Source organism: Artemia franciscana, chromosome 7 (assembly GCF_032884065.1).
Source record: "Artemia franciscana chromosome 7, ASM3288406v1, whole genome shotgun sequence".
Taxonomy (NCBI): Eukaryota; Metazoa; Arthropoda; class Branchiopoda; order Anostraca; family Artemiidae; genus Artemia; species Artemia franciscana.
This window is the reverse complement of record NC_088869.1, coordinates 28,999,721-29,018,539: the sequence shown is the minus strand read 5'-3', so window position 1 is coordinate 29,018,539 and position 18,819 is coordinate 28,999,721. Positions and strand designations below refer to the sequence as shown.

Below are 18,819 nucleotides of genomic sequence, written 5' to 3'. Positions count from 1 at the left end.
GGCAAAAAATATTAAATTCCACATTTTTGTAGATAGGAGCTTGAAACTTCTACAGTAGGGTTCTCTGATACAAAACAAAAAAACAAAACAAACAAACAAATAAACACGCATCCGGGATCTGTCTTGTAGCAAAAAATACAAAATTCCACATTTTTGTAGATATAAACTTGAAACTTCTACTGTGAGGTTTTCTGATACGCTGAATCTGATGGTGTGATTTTTAATAAGATTCTATGACTTTTAGGGGGTGTTTTCCCCTATTTTCTAAAATAAGGCAAATTTTCTCAGGCTCTTAACTTTTGATGGGTAAGACTAACTTGATTAAACTCATATATTTAAAACCAGCATTAAAATGCGATTCTTTTGATGTAGCTATTGATATCAAATTCCATTTTTAGAGTTTTGGTCACAATTGAGCCGGGTCGCTCCTTACTACAGTTCGTTACCACGAACCGTTTGAAAAAAAAACAATAACTAATAAGTACGTATCCGTTAAACTTCTTCTGGCAAAACAAATACAATTCCACATTTTTGTAGATATGACCTCAAAAAATCAAACAAAGGGTTATCTTATATATTGAATCCGATTGTGTGATTTTTGTTAAGATCAATTGACTTAATGGGGTGTTTCCCCCCTTTTCTGAAAACCAGTCAAATTTTTTCAGGCTTGTAGCTTTTGATGGGTGTAAAAAAAATTAACAGATTTTACATATTTGAAATCAACATAAAAAGACAATTATTCTGATAAATTCATTGTTATCAAAAACATCTTTTTTACAGTTTGGGTTACTTTGGGGCCAAGTCGATTGGTGGCCACGAGTTGTCTACGAAGTATATAGTGCGACATCAAAGGTATTTTGCTACATCATAATAAGCCATCTCGCGGCTCAAAATGGCGTAAAGAGAAGTTTGACCTTTTTATTACTATGGTTATGAAATACCACGATAGATACCATACAATTCCCATACGCCATGAAACCATACGCCATACGCGTAGTAGTTCTGCTTATAGCTATAATGTAAAGGACTGATCTGCATTCGAAAATGGTGAGCCGAAAACACTTGCAAATAGTTAGCCACCTGACTTAAATTTTGTTTCTTGTTGAGACCAGAGGAAATTTTTTTACAGAGAATTTTACTGCCCAGGCTAGAAATGTTGAAAGAATTGCAAAAGTGGTTTGTAAAATTCAAAGCCATATGCATTACTTTTAATGTGGCTTAAACATAGATTTATTTTACATCAGAAGTTGACCTTTTTATTTCTATAATTACGAGGATCTCAATAGATGTTGTTTTTTACACATTTCTTACAAACGCAAGGAAAAATTAGCGTAGTAGTTCTGTTATACTAATTATCAAAAGGACGTGGTAAACGGAAGACGCTTCCAACAAGTTAGTCATCAGTTTGCTTTATTGTCGAGACCCGGTGAGAGATGGAAGCCAATTTTTTACTGGTCATATGATTATGTCGGAGGTTAAAAATGACGTCACTTACGCATTTTTAAAGGGTCGCATTATGTGTGCATATCAATGCTAATGGTCGAGAAAGCATCCGGCCACTTCTGTTTCCCGGAGAATCCGGGAACCTTGTGAATCAAGGTCGGTCTTATGACGCAGTATGGTTCTTTTATATACCTATTTTCTTTACAATGCAAGCAGTTTATCTTGTGAATTCGATCTATTTAGACTTTAACATAGTTGAAGAGGTAACAAAAATAAGTGGTTAATTCAAAAATTCAGGGTGTACGATGGATAGTTTGAAACAATAACACTATAGGATAATATTCACGTTTTCTGGTAAAACCTTTCATGCTGTCAGTGTTCCGAACAGTGGCGTAATTTTTGTCAAAATCCTGAAGGAGGGCATAACTGGAGTAAATTTTCCCTTAACCAAATGAAAATGACAGTGAAAAAGAAATGAGCCATATAGTACCACAAAGGCAACGATATACTAAAGAAAACTGACCGTTTCTCTGGATGCTTGGTTTCTGCGGGATTATCATAGTTTTGACAAGCTTTTTGAAGAAACTAAATTTCAGATTGGGAGGGGTTTTAAACTGGGATATGATAGTTGGGTGGTAAACTGGGATATGACAGGTCTGGAGGGGCATTTGCCCCTTTGCCCCATAGCAAATTACACTTCTGGCTACTAAAAGAAGGTTCAACAACTTTGAAAAGACTGTAGCATAATTACCCCTTAAGAATTTTATCAGATTTATTTTAAAGATATTTTACAATTTGGATCTGGACAGTGTGGCCCTTCTTTAATGGCAAATTGTTCCAAAGGTCGTAGAACCACTTCTTACTAAGAGCTATATCTTACACAGTTACCTTGAGTATCTTAGAACAGTGTCTGTGTTGACATGAAATTCAACAAATCTTTAAGCAAAAACAATGATTCGTCCTTTAAAAGTTCCGTGTTTTCTTTGAAAAGTCTGTATTAATTTTTGCAAATTGGATTTGGGTTCCAGGTTTTATTTTTTTCCTTTTTTATCTTTATTATATTCCTAAGACTGAAATTATAATTTTAACTACCGTTTTAATGAAAGAGATTCGCTCATAAAAATATATTGTGCATAGTTTAAATGGTTAAAATATTAATATTAATTGTATGGTTTACTTCGAGTCTAGATTCTGGAATTTAGTGTCTTATTCCTTCTAAGGGGCTTAGGGTTTCTTTATAAACTGTTAGTCTTCATTTTATCAATAAATAATCATTTATTTTTTAGCTTGCCCGGGTCACAAACAACTTTAGAAAATGCATAATAAAATTGGTAAAATTCTAGTTAATTGACTTCTTGCTATCTCAGAAAGGATTTAGGTTAAAAAAGTGAAACTTTCAGGGGTGAATCTACAGACTAAAGTATGTCCCGGGAAGGTATTTTGAATCAACTACCTCCACTCCTTCTCCCTCTAGAGGGCCCTGACCTTTGATGACCTTTAAAAATATGTGTGTTATAAAAGTGAAACCTTGCAAAATAGATCTTCTGCTTAATTGAAGTACAACAAAATTGTTTTCAGCTTCATAGCTTTGCTCAATTCCATTTTATAAAGTTTTAAAGATATGCAAATACATTTCCTAAATTTTGAAAAAAAAACATTGATATGGCTCAAAATTCTACTCAAATAACAGGAATTACATTTTCAGAACTAAAGGCAGAGAAAAAGCAACTAGTAACTGAAATTTAAGGTAAAATGTTGTTTTGTCAAAATTTCAATAGGTAATAGACCTGTCATGTAGGCAACTTTCAGGGCCCTCTAGAGGGAGAAGGAGTAGAGGTGGGTACTTTAAAATACCTTCCCGAAACATACTTTAGCCTGTATACCCATCCTGAAAGTTTCATTTTCCTAACCTAAACCTTTTCCGAGATAGCAAGAAGTCAATTAACTAGAATTTTACCTTGTTTACGTATGTATTTTTGTTACGTTTTTTACTACTCGGATGTAAATTTCGGGGGTTAGGGTCAAACCCCGTAACCCCCACTCCTGGATTTGGCCTTGCAACCTAACCGTATATTCAAGAATGTAGAGACAAATATTAACTTTCAGCTATATTTTAGCATTGGTACTGTCATAGGGACTAACAATAAATTCTATATTGAACTAAAACAATTCATTGGTCAGTGATAACTCAGTACAAGTCTTTACTTTTTCTTTATCTTTCTACGTTTCTTACTACCTATTTTAATATATACCTGATTAAGCGCAGAAATTCTCTTCTAGATTCAAGTTATGCGAGTTTTTACTATTTTCGCCCTTGGGTCGTTAGTGCTGGCAGCTGCGGTAGCATCTCCAGTAGATGACACCGACAGTTCCATTCGAATAAACGATGTCCAAAGCTGGGTTGATAACATTATGCCCTTACTTCGACGCTTCTTGGGCGCATCTGATCGTCAAAGTAATATGGGTGTTATTGCGATGGCAATCCAAAGGATCCGTAACCTAATTGGTGAGTCTTAATGTTATTAAATAAAAAAAACTAGTTTTTTAAACTGAAAGTAAGGAGCGACATTAAAACTTAAAACGAACAGAAATTACTCCGTATATGAAATGGGTTGTCTCCTCCGCAATCCCTCGCTCTTTGCACTAAAGTTTTTAATTGTTTTAAAAAGTAGAATTGTGGCAAAGAGTCAAACTTTAGCGTAAAGAGCGAGGGATTGTGGAGGGGACAACCCATTTCATATATGGAGTAATTTCTGTTCGTTTTAAGTTTTAATGTCGCTCCTTACTTTCAGTTAAAAAAACTAGTTTTTTTTTATTTAATTTCTGAACGTTTTTGAATTAATGCATGTTTGATTTTGGCTCTTCGCACATAAATTATTGAAATGAAATTAGTATATTAATTTTTTTTGGCTAAATGGCTTTCTCTTAGTTTTGATCAGACGAATTTGAGAAATAAGGGGTGGGGAAGGAGGCCTAGCTGCCCTCCAATTTTTCGGTTACTTAAAAAGGCTACTAGAACTTTTAATTTTTAACGAATGTTTTTATTAGTAAAAAATATACGCAACTTAAGAATTAACTTGCGTAACAAAATTTTATATTCTTATATTTTTATTATGTGTACGAGGGGGTTTGTACCCTCGTTAATACCTTGCTCTTCACACTAAATCGTAAGTTTTGTCCCAATTCTTTAAGAATGACCCCTGAATCAAAAAGGCCGTAGAATAAATAGTTGAAATTACTAAAAATATTTTAGCATAAAGAGCGAGGTATTTATCTCCTCCTAAATACCTCGCTCTTTATGCCAAAGTATTTTTAGAACCCCTCATATGCGTAATAATCTCTGTTCGTTTTAAATTTCAATGCTATTCCTTACTTTCAACTGAAAAAAGTTTTCATGTTTATTTTTTCATTGTTTTTTATAGTAATGCTAGAAAATCCTGCGCCCTTTTCATTGAATTTTTCTTCTCCCATGACATATTCCTCCAAGGAAAGATCCTCCCACATAGCCCCCTCCCATCAACCCCACCCCCAAACCAAAAAATCCCCCTGAAAATGTCTGTACACTTCCCAATAACCATTACTATATGTAAACACTGGTCAAAGTTTGTAACTTGCAGCCCCTCCCCCAGGGATTGTGGGGGAGTAAGTAATTCCCAAAGACATAGTTATTGTGGTTTTCGACTATGCGGAACCTAATGGCTATCTCAGAATTTTAATCCGTTGACTTTTGGACAAAATTGGCGTGGGAGGGGGCCTAGGTGCCCTCCAATTTTTTTGATCACTTAAAAAGGGCACTAGAACTTTTCATTTCCGTAAAAATGAGCCCTCTTGCGACACTCTAAGACCACTTGGTCGATACGATGACCCCTGGGGAAAAGAAAAAAAAAAAAAAAAACAAATAAACACGCACCCGTGATTTGTCTTCTGGCAAAAAATACGAAATTCCACATTTTTTTAGATAGGAGCTTGAAATTTTTGCTATAGGGTTCTCTGATATGCCGAATGCGATGGTGTGATTTTTGTTAAGATTCTATGACTTTTAGGGGATGTTTCCCCCTTTTTTCCAAAATAAGGCAAATTTTCTCAGGCTCGTAACTTTTGATGACAAAGACTAAATTAATTGAAACTTATATATTTAAAATCAGCGTGAAATTTGATTCTTTTGATGTATCTTTTAGCATCAAAATTCCGTTTTTTAGAGATCCGTTTACTACTGAGCCGGGTCGCTCCTTACTACAGTTCGTTACCACGAACTGTTTGATAATTCTTTCAATAACACGAATATATCTTATCGTTAAGTCTACTCGGTTAAAAAATGCTAAGCCTACAAACGACAGATTTCCCCAGAAAGCGAAAAAAACTTCTTATTTGGCTATTTGATAATGGCGAGGTTTCGGAAAAAAAACAACTTTTAGTTTTGGCCATCAAGGCTTGGAGGTATTAAATTTAAGAATCAAATACTTCAACCTACGTGTTTCTAACCCAATAAAAAAAAACGGATAAAATCACTCTTAAGTAAAAGCCAGGAACCCCTAAATGCCTCATTCATAACCCAACTTGACTGGGTCTGTAATAAAATGACTGGTAAAATTTAAATCAGTTGATGATTTGCACATGAATGTACCTGTTTTCTTGCGGAAAAGTAATAAAACAAAAAATTATGCTTGATTCTTTGGTATAGAAAATGTGTTTGAGTAAATTTTAGTGGTAGCTTCATCAAGCGGGCATCTGTAAAAAAGATATTTATTGATCGATAGTCTTTTATTTGTGTTAACCCTTAATAGAGTATCTTAATGACCTAATGAGCCTAAAAATTCAAGCTCTAATCAATTGCTTTGACGACACAACCCTGAAATTCCGAAAGGTTATTTTTATTAAGGGGGCATATGAATGGCTCCAATATCTTTCTTGTATCTAAGAAAATGGTTTTATTAAATAAACAAATTAAAAACAAACCGGAAGTTTATAAACGTGTATCGATAAACATTATCCTTTACATTTACAGCACTCTACTTACTCACTAACATGAAGACTGGATCAACAAATAGACCTACTAGGCTCAGGCCTAGGGGCACAAAATACCAGAGGGCGCAATTGAATATCACGAGTGATTTATTTTCGTAACAAAACCTGAACTGATGTGAAATAATGTCAAAGTACCAAATACACTGCCGCCGCACTACCTACTCACATAAAAGTGATATTAAAACAACACAGGAATTCCGTGGCCACTAATAAACTGTCAGATCTCGCCAAAGACTGGTAGCTGAGAATTCGGTATCACCTCTCCCTTTCATTATTTTTAGCTCATCAGTTGAGTTCTGCTCAATGCTTCCACTATCCTCTGATTTTGGGGGATATGCACAAGAATCTCGCAAAAAAGAATCAGCAAAATGCTTGGGCCTAGATTCTTCGAATTCGGCCCTGAGTACCAGCCATTCTTACCCCCTCTCCTCCCCCAGAAAAAAGATCTAACTTCTTGATAAGTCAACGGGATATTCTCCTTTATAGATGCTAAGCCGATTTTGCCATTTTCTTTGCGCAATAAAAAGATAATAAAGTTTCTTAGATTTTAATAACTGATTAATTCAATGTCATGAATTGCATTAATACTCTTATCTTCCAAGGATATTGGCAAATGCCATTTATGCCTTGTTTCCGATTCTTTTTGTAATACTGTATCACCTTCAAGACGGCTGGCGTATGTCACAAGTGAGAGAGAAATTTTCCGGAGATCTGAGTCACCCCAAATCGCCCTTTCCAAGCATCAGTCACCACGCGCAGCGGCAAAAAAGTAAGCCTTGGCATTGGAAAAAGAAGCAAAGCTTGTTTTTACTTTCGGTACAATGACTCAAAACTGGTTTTTTGTTGACAAAAGACTGACAGAACCAGTTTCTTTGTTCTCGTTACCCAGTAACAACTTGAAATGTTTGTGCAAGAGCAGTTGAAACCAAAACATCATAATATTATTGAAACTCCTAAAAAATTTAAGATAAGATTAGCTCCTGCTTTCATGCGAAGTAAGGGGAAGCATTGATTCAGCACCAAAAAAGACTAATATAAGCTAACAATAGTGGTAAAACCAAGGGGCTTTATTGCAGGCGTATAACCAGAAATTGTTCTAGGAAGAATCCTGCTCTTTTCAGTAAAGGGGCTTATCTATGGAACAAGTCTTAAAAAAAAAACAGTATATTACCAGAAGGGTCTACTTTAAGTGTTTTTTTTTCAGATATTATACATTTTGTGTAGTCTTTATGACCAGGGTCGTTCGAAGGGAAGGGGGCCGGGGCCAGCTGCCCCGAGTGTTCTGGCTTCGTAAATATAAACGTAATTTTATTTATATTTGAGTTGGGAGGGGGTCCTGTAACTAATTTTGCCCAGGGTGTCATCAACCCTAGGAATAGTGCTATGTATGACTCAGGCCTTCCCTTAGCTACACCGGTTTAGTTTTCCTGAGTCTCTGCAATCCTAGAAAACCGCTGAATAGTATTTACATTTTGTAATGTCACTAGCTAGTTAAGAAATTTCTTAATTGGCCTCTCGCTTTTCAAACGGATTCAGGTCATCTTTGACATATAATCCTGGCTATAGAGACGTACCTGAGGGGTGCGGGGCTAAGACTTCCTGCATTAATAAATTTTCCAAAATTTCTGGCCAGTTCTGTTCAAATTATCCAAGATAATTCGCTTTTTCTATTTTTGGGCCCTAGAAATTCCTGACTTTGCTTTGCTTGACTGACTTTGCCCTGGGGAGATGTTGTGCCAGATCGATGTTGTGGGAGGGAGAGTTTCCAAGATTCTAGTGCACAGATTTTTGAAAAGAATTCTTCAAAACTATTTTTGAAAAAGCGGAATCGACTGAAGTAAGATTAAAAAAGGGATAATTTATAATTCATAAAACATTTCAAATAGTAAATCTTTATCTTATTGGCATAATAGATGTTGTAGTAGGTTGTAAAGTAGCTCCATTTAAAAATTTGTAATTCCAAGAAATGTCTTGTCAGGGCACCAATTGACGAAAATGAAAGGGAAAGGAAAGGATTTTTCTTCATTTTTAAATATGAGGAAACAAAAAACCAGTACTATTCAAAATATACGGTAGTGACAATTTTTCTCGATTATTTTCAATGAAGATGCGAAAAAGATACTTTTTCCGTTGGGTTGAGCATACCCTGATTTTCTCCCATGCCAATTACTCTCCCCTGTGTCTAGTATAATATGAAATCTTGTTGTGTCTATATTAATACAATTTTAAGCAAAGTATATCAGGGTATGGATTGAATTCAAATTTGAAACACATGAAACTGAAATTTTATTGTTATGGTTGCTAAATTCTTTTTCACTAATATATTAAATTTGAATCTCTAGAGAAATATGCACCAATTGGAGTGTCTCATCGAAGCTCTCGAGTCTTGAAGGATAACTCCACATATACAACCAAAGACTTGTTAGCCGACTTCGGAACGACATTAAAAGATTTTGAAGAACATTTGAATGAAACATCTTCACAAGGCCGACAAGCGAAATCATTATTCAAGAACATTAACTACAAATGGCTTCTATACCATACAAGATTTGCTAATAAAGTGCAAGCCAGAATGAGCTCCTTGATGAATGGGCCAGAAGCTGAAAGCTTGGCTGTGAGTGGAGGTATTGCAACAGGAATCATGGGTGTTACTGGGCTCGGACTCTTACTTTCAAATGCGAACTTTCTCCGAAGTAAGTATGCTATTGATTAGTAGCTCAATTATCCACTAAGTGGGGACAACATTGTAAATACGTAAACAGGATATGACCCTAAATGAAAGGGTGTATCTCACAATTTTATGATTTTTCACCTAAGCAGAAATAAAAGTTTAAGATTTCCGTGAACACAGGTATTTGTAAAGCTTCATTAAGATAAAATCTAAAATAAAATTTGTTTAGCTTAATAATTTAATCAAATGATTACTTTTTGTCCCTAATTAGCTGCATGGGCGCTATGAGGGTCTAAGAGGTCTAAAGGTGTCCTTGTGGGAAACAAGATGACATTCAAAATGTACAAAAAGAGGAAAATGGGAAACACTCCCATTTATCAGGGTAAAAACAAAACAACATCTAGTATTTGGCCTTCCAGGAAAAAATTGATGACAGCGCTCTTGACTGACTGGTCTCTCGAACTTCCTGTGAAGTAAGCACGTATCTACAAATACATATGATATAAAATCACCCGGGGATTTTTTTAGCACTTTCAAACTATTTCCTGGAAAAAAATTGTGAGGTACACCCTGCCGTTTTGTATGGAATGGTGTAAACCCTTAAAAATCCTAACCCAGCGAAAATTCCGTCAAGATAGAATGTAGTAACTTTTTCTGTGTTATTTTTTTACATATGAGTGTTTGGTTGCCATTTATATTAACATAAAATCTTAAGGATAAAATTAAGTACTAAGCATTGCTCTTGTTGCCAGGGATTCTTCATTAAGCATAAGTCTGAAGTCTTTCAAGCACATCCTTTTAATACTACCATAGAAGACAGTAGCTTATTTTCTCTTTGGATTCTTTTTGTAAAATTAAAGCGTAAGATTTTTATTTTTTTCAAATATTGACAGGCACTTTCTTGTAAAACAATACAATTTTGTACATTATATCCCTACAGTTTGAATGGGGAGCAAGAAGGAGGTTCTTAGTCACCAACTAGTAGCATAAAAAGTTACGATGTATTTTGCATAGTGGATGTTGACTAGAGATGCTGTTTTATTTTTTTTTTCTTTGAGGAGTGTATTGCCAAAAGTCAAGAACTTTTCTGGGCTATTGAAATTGAAGGCAAAACTTTCTTCGAACTATATTGTAAAAAGTCCTCCTTCGTATATTTTTATGGATTTGTAATTATTAAGGAAAGGTATGGGACATAATACCGGCGACTACACCAGAGCTGATTTTAGAATACTGATTTTTATTTGCAAGTTTTTTGGTCTTGTATTGAATCCAGCAGAATTTATTTATAAGGCAAAATCTATATAAATAGCTTTTTCAGGAAGGGCAGGGGGTGCAGTTTCAAAGGCTTAAGAATTTTGCTCCGGCATAAGTGTCGTAATTTTCAAAAACTGGAAAATGGTATATTTCTTATATATTTTTGGCCTTGCCGATAGGGCTATCGAGAGCCAGAACTGGGCCTCGGAGCAAATTACTTTCTGCCTTCTTTTCTTGTTTGGCACTACAAAAACGCGGTATCAATGCACAACATCATCCCCGGCCCCTCTCCTGAAATTATATAATTGGCCCGAATATTGCAGCTTGTTTTCTCAAACGTTTTGGCGGAAGATCTCTTCTGATTTTCAGTGTTCTATTTGATGGAAAAAAGGAGCCATGCACAATTAGTTTCCAATACCTATTAAAGAAAAAAAGTTTATAACATAAATTTTCGAATTGAAAATAAAAAGAACTTCCCGTTATGTTTCTTTTGGGTGGGTCCTCGGAGTTTATCCGTCTCTCTATACTTGGCCCTATATCCAAGGGATACTTGACCTCTAGACCTCTCTTGTTGATTGTTTTACATTTAGTTCAGATGTATTTTAATAAGGGATTTTTTTCTTCAGGATCTGATGCCGAAGGAAGATCTTTTTCTAACTTCCGCAGTTGGGAGATTACAAATGAAATCGAAGATACCTTTCCAGTTGTTTCGTCATTAAAATCTGCTTGGAACAAGTTTGATGATCTAAATAAAGGCAGATCATTTGTCGAGAAGTTTGATGAAATTTGGTATGAAATAAAAAACTTCTTTCTTCAATACGGCATAGTCCGAAGAGTTGACTCTCTATATAGGAGTGAAGCCGTCAATCCAGCTTCAGTTTATGGAGGAGTGGGAGCCGGTCTTCTGGGTGCCCTCGGACTCGGTCTATTGTTTGGTGGAGCAAGAGAGGGAAAGAAGGCAAGGACAACTGGACGTTCTCTAAACCTTGATGATGACAACTCCAAAGAAGCTGAAGTAGTAAGTACTCTTTCTACCCTTTTCACTCTCTGCATTTTCTCCTCTTTCTCTTTTGGATAGCGCTTACCACGGGGGAATTCTTTTCGGGTATGTGACTAGTTTATATTACTTACCTTTACATCAACCTTATTCTGCTTGTTTTTTAGGATGATATAATTAATCTTTTATATTTTCTTGATTATAATAATTGATGCAACATTTTTGAAAGACTTTGGGTTTTTTAATACGAAATAAAGATTGTTATGTGTTTTTCTTAATACTCCCAATTTCTAATTAGTTCTTTAATTTATTAATTCAAGAATTTTTTTTTTTGTTCGAAACAAGAATGGTTTTATTTTTTGATGACGAAGAAACAAAAAGAGACGAAAGGAGACACATCACTGCTCCCTATGGGAAAAAACAATTTTCCTTGTTACTCAAATTGGGGACCCTGATTCTCCTATTTAAGATTTTTGGTTATGGTGATTTCAATGATGGAGGTTTTTCTATTCCAATCCGACGCCGTTTTTCCGACACGGTTTTCGAAATTCCCATAAATTCGTACTTACAATCAAAATCTTGGTTACCATTTCTGAATCAGCTTCAAATGGTGATTTTTAATCACAGGACAGTTTTTAAAAAAGCGTTTTTAAAGTTTCGGATACTATGGGCTGGACTTCGTTCTTTCCTAGGTTGCAGCAGATGCTGCAACCATGATCAAATTCAAATTTGACAAGCATTGAAGCTGCTGTTTGAGAATAAAATGCGAAAGAACACGCTAAATATTATCAAATGTTTGTCATTTTATTTCAAATGAAGTATGATCAGCTATTCAAATCTGGATGTACAAAAATGGTATCAAATAATAAAGAGAAAGTAACTATTACAGGATATGAATGCGAAAAAACAAAAGTAAAGTTTAGTTGACGATGCGGCATATTTTATTGTGGAAAATGGATTAACGTTTATTTTTTTATTACATTAAATTTTTAAATTACTTCAATCTACAAAATAAAACTCAATTTCTAGAGCCTTAGAAACATCTTTTCCGCAAATTTATTTCAAGATTACAAGATTGATATTGTATTGTATCAGATTAACGACGCTTCTTGACTACTAAGGTCCCTGCGTCGGCCCTGCAGTGCATTCCTGCAGCATGATTCGATCTCTGGGTCCCGTATTACTAAGCTAAGGTCAAACCCACTGCGCCACCCCAGGACCTTACATTACAAGATTGATGTATTCCTGAAGAGAAGTGTTTAAAATTTTGTTTAAAGTTGTAACGATCTTTTTTCATCACTTATAGACATCTATTTTACAGCCTCAATACGTCCTCGATAGTATAGATGGCATTTGGTCATCTTTTGTTTCTGAATTAAACTCTACTGCTGAAAAAGAAATTGAAAACGAAGCAAGGACAACAGAATTTACAGCTGATGTAGGTGAAGAAGAGGATAGAACATTCAAACGGCCGTCACTTCCAACTGCATTGACTAATTTCCTCCAGAAACATGGCCTAAACACAAAGGTAGTTTTTCATTACTTTAACGAATATGCCTTTTCCCTATTATGATTCAGAGTCTGTTAAACAGTCCTCATCAGAGCTTAGATACCAACATAGTTATGAAAACTCGATTTATTTTTGGGACACAGTGCGCGGTAGCGATGCGAGCGGCTGGAGACAGGAAACTGGAAGTCTGTATCTAAAAGTTGGAGCAATTCACAGCTTAGATACCAATTGCAAACAAAATTGCGTTACCGCTTATTTGTTGTAGTACGATCTAGGAGGCGCCAAGTTCAGAGCTCTGTACCAAAAGCTTCTCATGGGCAAGATAGGAGTTTTCATAACTGTATTGGCATCTAAGCTGTGGTCCTCGTGAAATATGTGAATTTTTGGACATATCAAGAAATTCATTAAAATGGTTTGGTTATAACTGGGGAGCATATAGTTTTTCTCAAAGTAATTCTTTCACGAATTATTAGTGTCAAAGAATCTAAGATAATCCTAAACGATTAGATTTCCATCAATAGAATGGATTTATGAGAAATTTGAGTTTCCTTCGCTTTTAGTAATTTTACTTTATGCTGTTTTTTTATGTCTTATTATTTCAAATTCACCGTCTGTGCTAATGATGACACAAAAACTAAATAAAAGTCAAATTCTTTTGCTTCATAAAAAGTGGTGCTACCCATACAGTGCAGCCTTTTTTCTCTTTACCTTTTTTCCATTGCTAGCAATTTTTTAAAGCAAATTAATTTAAGAGACATTTTCTTATGATAATCCATCATCACACAAGGATTTGATACATTTTTACACTTTTTACAAACGTATTTGTATTTTAAAATGTAAAATATTTGTATTTTAAGATGTAAGTATATTTGTACCAGTCTAAAAACAAATGAATAGGACTTAGCTGGAAAGTAGATCATTTTTTTTTAACGCAGTCATAGCTCCAATAGTTCGACTAGTTATTGACTATAATACAGTTTTCTCTTATCTCTTATCTTCCATTCTAGATAACTGACAGAATTGGCACCATATTTAAAGCCAAAACACCGTTAGCTTTGGCAGGTGGTGCAACAGCTGCCGCCGTTGGTATTACTGGTGTCAGTCTTCTGGGTGCCGCCATAGCCAGAAAAGACCAATTTGGATTTCGAGGTAAGTTTATTTTCTCCTTTTCAGTGAATTATTTACTGTGAACCTTGTTAATTTGACAAAACTAATATCTAAATTTATAAGTTTGATCTGATTGATTGCTAACCAGAAAAACGAAATGGAATAAAAACTGCCATTCTTCGTAAAAAATCACTTGTCTCGTTTCATCCTCTTCTCAAGAACGAGAAGTGAAAAGTGTACCTACCTAAATTCTCAGAAGATCCTAGCCGTGCTTACAGCTCTGGTCAGTGGCTTTGCCCTTCAGCCCTTAGATGACGTGTCTTGACATCATTTGAAGTATGGGTCATTTTTGTCAGTGATGTTTTTTCATGATCTGTATAGTATATAAACATTATTATGGCCTCAAAACTACTCTGTTGTATTTTCAGGTTTCTAGCTTTTTATTCGTCTAACGTAATCTTGAGTGTACACACACACACATATATTTGATTTTTTCTGTATAGATAAAATGCCATCATCATAGTATAATCACCACTCAGTTTTATATTAATTTTTTAACAGTCCAAAAACTATTATGTGTCTCTATTGATCCCTTTTAGTTAATTGATTTCTTCTTCTCCTATTTAGATTAGCAAGGAAAATCTTTCACATAATTTCATCACCGGAATCAAATTCCAAGCCCTGCAGTGGGGAGCTATATAGAAACTAGAAACATGAACTCGAAATTGAAAAAAATGGAGGTGAATTGGCTATTCACTTTAAATTCTGAAAAATAGTCTAGGGAGGGGGAGGGATTGTCGTCTTCCTTTGGAAAGCCTTGGCTACTTCAAAATGTAGAATTATATTTTGATTGGAAAGAAAACTCTTTTTGTTCACCTACTTAGTATTAACTATGCACGGGAAAAATTTACATTAATTTATTATTCATTCATTTTAAAGGTTATAACCAGATTATGTTTTTATTCGGAAATGGCAATACTAAATAATTACATTAACACCTTTTACTTGTTTACATAAAATTCTACAATAAAGCGAGACCAATTACACCACGATTCAGACTCGGTCAGAGAAAACAAACTATTGCTATTGAAATTTATATTTCTATTTCAGGTGGTAACCAAATATATGCTGACGAATATGATCCATCATACTACCAGTCATATTATTCTAACTTAGCACCGCAATCTGTTAAAAGTCAACAGCCTCAATACTTCGTTCAGCAAATTGGCTCGCAGCCTCAGCAGGTAGCAGTACGGCCACAACGTAATTTCCTGGCACCTCAGTATTCTAGCTCACAGAACAACGCTCAATTTCCATCGCAACAACAACTCCAGGTAACAAACTATCAGCAACAAGCACCTCAAAATGTTTTGGTTAAACGTCAGCCTCCACAACAGGAGCAGTCTTTTACACGTCAGCCTGCTTTACCAGAGCAGTCTTTCACACGTCAACCTGCTGTACCAGAGAATTCATTTACAGAGTCATCTGGATTTTTCGCTTCCCAACCAGTATATCAACCTTTCAATGAAGCTGCACAGCAACCTTTGCAGCCTGTTCAGCAGGTTTTGGCAACTACTACTCAAGCGCCAATTACCGAGACGGTAAGTTTGTTTTGTCTTGTAGAATGCTGTTAATTTATACTTTGAATGTTTATATGAACATTAGTTAAAAATTATGAAGAAAATTATTAACAATTAGTTAGTACAATTATGCACTCATTTTTAATTTGTTTTACTTATTAATTATACAATTCTGTACAACTAAGCTCAACGAAAAACATGAAGGTTTATGCAGTTCCAAGTTAGAAAAAATATTTCTTACTATCACATCTTATTCCTCAATCAATGATGTCGAGGAACCCAAGACATTTTGTTTCCGATTTGTCCCAATTCAGAAATCACTGTTTTCTTAAATTTTGGACAATTTGCACCACACAATAGAAAGAACCAAGAAAAAAAAAGCAATTACCCTTAAGAAAATGAACACATCTATAAATTTAGTTTTTAAAAGTTAACATGTACTTTTGTGATTTTTTCAACCAATTCAAAATTTCCGTAAAATATAAACGGATAGAATAAATTTAGCAGAATAGAACAAACTTTTGAATTTATAAAATGAAAACAATACAAATAAGAAAGAAGCAAGTAAAAAAAAAGATGAAACGAATAACTTGTTTGGCGTTCTTCCGTTGTTTTTCCCTTTGGTTTCTATAATTTTAGCACTTCCTTTTTCTTGTCTTTCAATTATTCTTAGTTTGATTTTGTTCAATTGTGTGCATTTCTATCAATTATCCTTTATGTTAAAAATTTTAGTGGATACATAATTGTGAATCTGTATGGTATCACATATAGTTAATGGATGGGTGTTTTGTGCATTTTTTAGTCAATTTCAATTATAAATAAATTAAAAAAGTCAACTATGGAATTGGCAAAGTTTGGTTTTAGCTGCTCACTTCCTCTGAGTGGATATTAAAAAAAGTTATCGTAATAGAGAACGAGTTAAAAAAAAAGTCCGGTTCTGTTTTTTGCTCTCTCATCCTTGGCAACCAACTCTCTCGTTGAAATTTGGAATCAGGGCCCCCTCACTTTGGTCAAAAGCTTGGTCTGCATTCGGAAAATAGATCCTCAATTATCCTCAATAATGTACACTCTCATTGGTATTTAGAGTTGACCGTAAGTTTGGTCACCGGGATGGATCCCCTTCCTGCTCTCGGGGAATCCTAAACTACATATTCGGTGCAAAACTTTGTAATTTCTTAGTACGAACAGAACACTTTTTTCGAAAGCAGACCTTTTTTAATAAATATTTCTCCTGAATTAGTTTATGATTGCTCGTCCAGTCTAAATACTTTACTGAATGTGTCCTTGTTAAAAATACTGCCCGTTTATAAATTCTTCACCTTTTCAGCAAGTAGCATTTCTACGCTCAGTTATCATGAAAATCAGTGAGGGAACATGTAGTCAAGCAATGATCTGTATGAGTCTTTCGGGAGATCAACCGCAGCTCATTCAATTAGCTTATTTAGCCAGGTAAGTTAGGAATTGTTATCGTGTGCTCGCAAGATGCTAGTAACTTATGATGTCTAATTCCACTTGTAACTGGGTTTTCATTTTAGATATTCAACATCTTTTTAATGATAATCCGAGTATCTATAATTTTGCAGTAACAACGGAGAAAATTTTACAAGTCAGCTTATAAATCTTCTGAGGAAAGAAAATTGGGACATTGGCATTTTAATTGTAGATAAAATGTATCGATCTAGTATTGTGCTTAAGCAAAAATACTATAATGAGACTTTATCCCTCACGTTTTAAGGACGTATCCCTGCTTTTAAAGTCTACTTTAGAATATATGAAAATTTCATGATACTAAAATAAAACTTACGATTGTGCATTTTATGATGCCTAATCTTGATTAACATATTAAGAGGCAAAGTACCTCGGCTTGTTCTTAGAACGTATATGTGAAGAACAACAAATATATTGTTATTGAGTAGTTTTAAATCTTGTAAAGCCAATAAAGAACTTACGCAACTTATGTTTCTTAGATTCTATTAAGAGCGAGATTTTACTAATGCTGGGATTTAGCAAGTGCTAGTTTGAACCAATCAGGTTTTTCATAGGATTTTCTGATTGGCTGAAAAATTCTAGAAAAATTGTTATTGGCTCAATTTAGCGCCAATTAAATCTCGTTATTAGTGAAGTTTCAATATGAATATACCTTTAACATTTGATGGATCATGAGAAAAGATCGCTGATCTGCAGTTAATAATCCATCCGTTCCTTAACGTAAAGTTTTCATTTCTTCTTGATACAAAAGGGCTTGTTATGCATGGTAGCCTGACCTGTGTATGCCGAAAGTGGGTGCTTGTACATCCTATTAAACTTTTAAAAGTTCTGCGTAGTAAAACCAGACATTCAGCCAAATTTGAAAAATTTCTAAGATTAAACATTCTGTTCTTTTTAATATTTGATAAATTTTTTATAAGGACATAATAGCTAGCATTTTTCTATTATGAAGTAGCATTTCAAGGCTTTAACGAAGATTACGCCTACTGCTAATTCAAACAACCAAAGCGATAGAATTTCTTTCTATATGGTTAATGCCATGCTTGTAAAAAGGCATAATTTTCGTTGGAGATTTAATCTTTGAAGTTTATTTTGACGATGGATCGCCTAAACAGATAAAGCCACATAAAAACTTTTAAAAATACTCCAATGTACATTTGAAAAACAAACTTTTTAGTCTTTTTCATGCTTACTTTAAGGTGTCTCTTATAATAAACATTTGTTTCTAGATCTTACGATGATCAACTTGGAGCTTACAAGACTCCTCTGAAATCTCTAATGAAGGCCGCAAGAAGAAGAGATTGCACTGCCTACAAATGTTAAGTACATCGATAGCAAGTGAAGTGGGTTTTACCAGTGAAATTAATTTTTGACAAATATTTTAACCAGTGCTCGCTTAATTTATAATATTTATTTTTGTAGCCGCCATGCGGATGTAAGAGAATTAAACTTATTTTTTTATTATAAAAAATTGTGTTCAAATATTGTTGTTACTTATGTAACAGTTTCTTGAAATAAAAGAAATTGCACTTTAGGCATGCTGAAAGTGCGGTTGCAAAAAAAAAGCGGTTGCAAGAAGAATTGTTTTGATCACAAGTCACTCCCTGAACAATATACGTTTGACGAAGTACAATTACGTTTCACATCCAATTTGACAAAATACTATTCCAAAATCCTACGTTAACAAAATTTGAAAATCCTTAGAAACCGTGAATAATCATGGGAAAAGCCTTACCCCTGAAAA

At 34.6% G+C, this 18,819-nt stretch overlaps 1 protein-coding gene across 1 annotated transcript; it reads left to right on the top strand.

Annotated features, from left to right (window-relative positions):
- The first annotated feature begins 1,649 nt into the window (after positions 1-1,649).
- Positions 1,650-18,546, top strand: LOC136029655 (uncharacterized). The gene is made up of 9 exons (XM_065708157.1): positions 1,650-1,706; positions 3,724-3,949; positions 8,811-9,161; positions 11,020-11,411; positions 12,712-12,918; positions 13,908-14,049; positions 15,118-15,608; positions 16,915-17,036; positions 18,305-18,546. The coding sequence occupies exons 1-9, from the start codon at positions 1,650-1,652 to the stop codon at positions 18,396-18,398; spliced, it is 2,082 nt and encodes a 693-aa protein (XP_065564229.1). The 3' UTR covers positions 18,399-18,546.
- Positions 18,547-18,819: the final 273 nt, after the last annotated feature.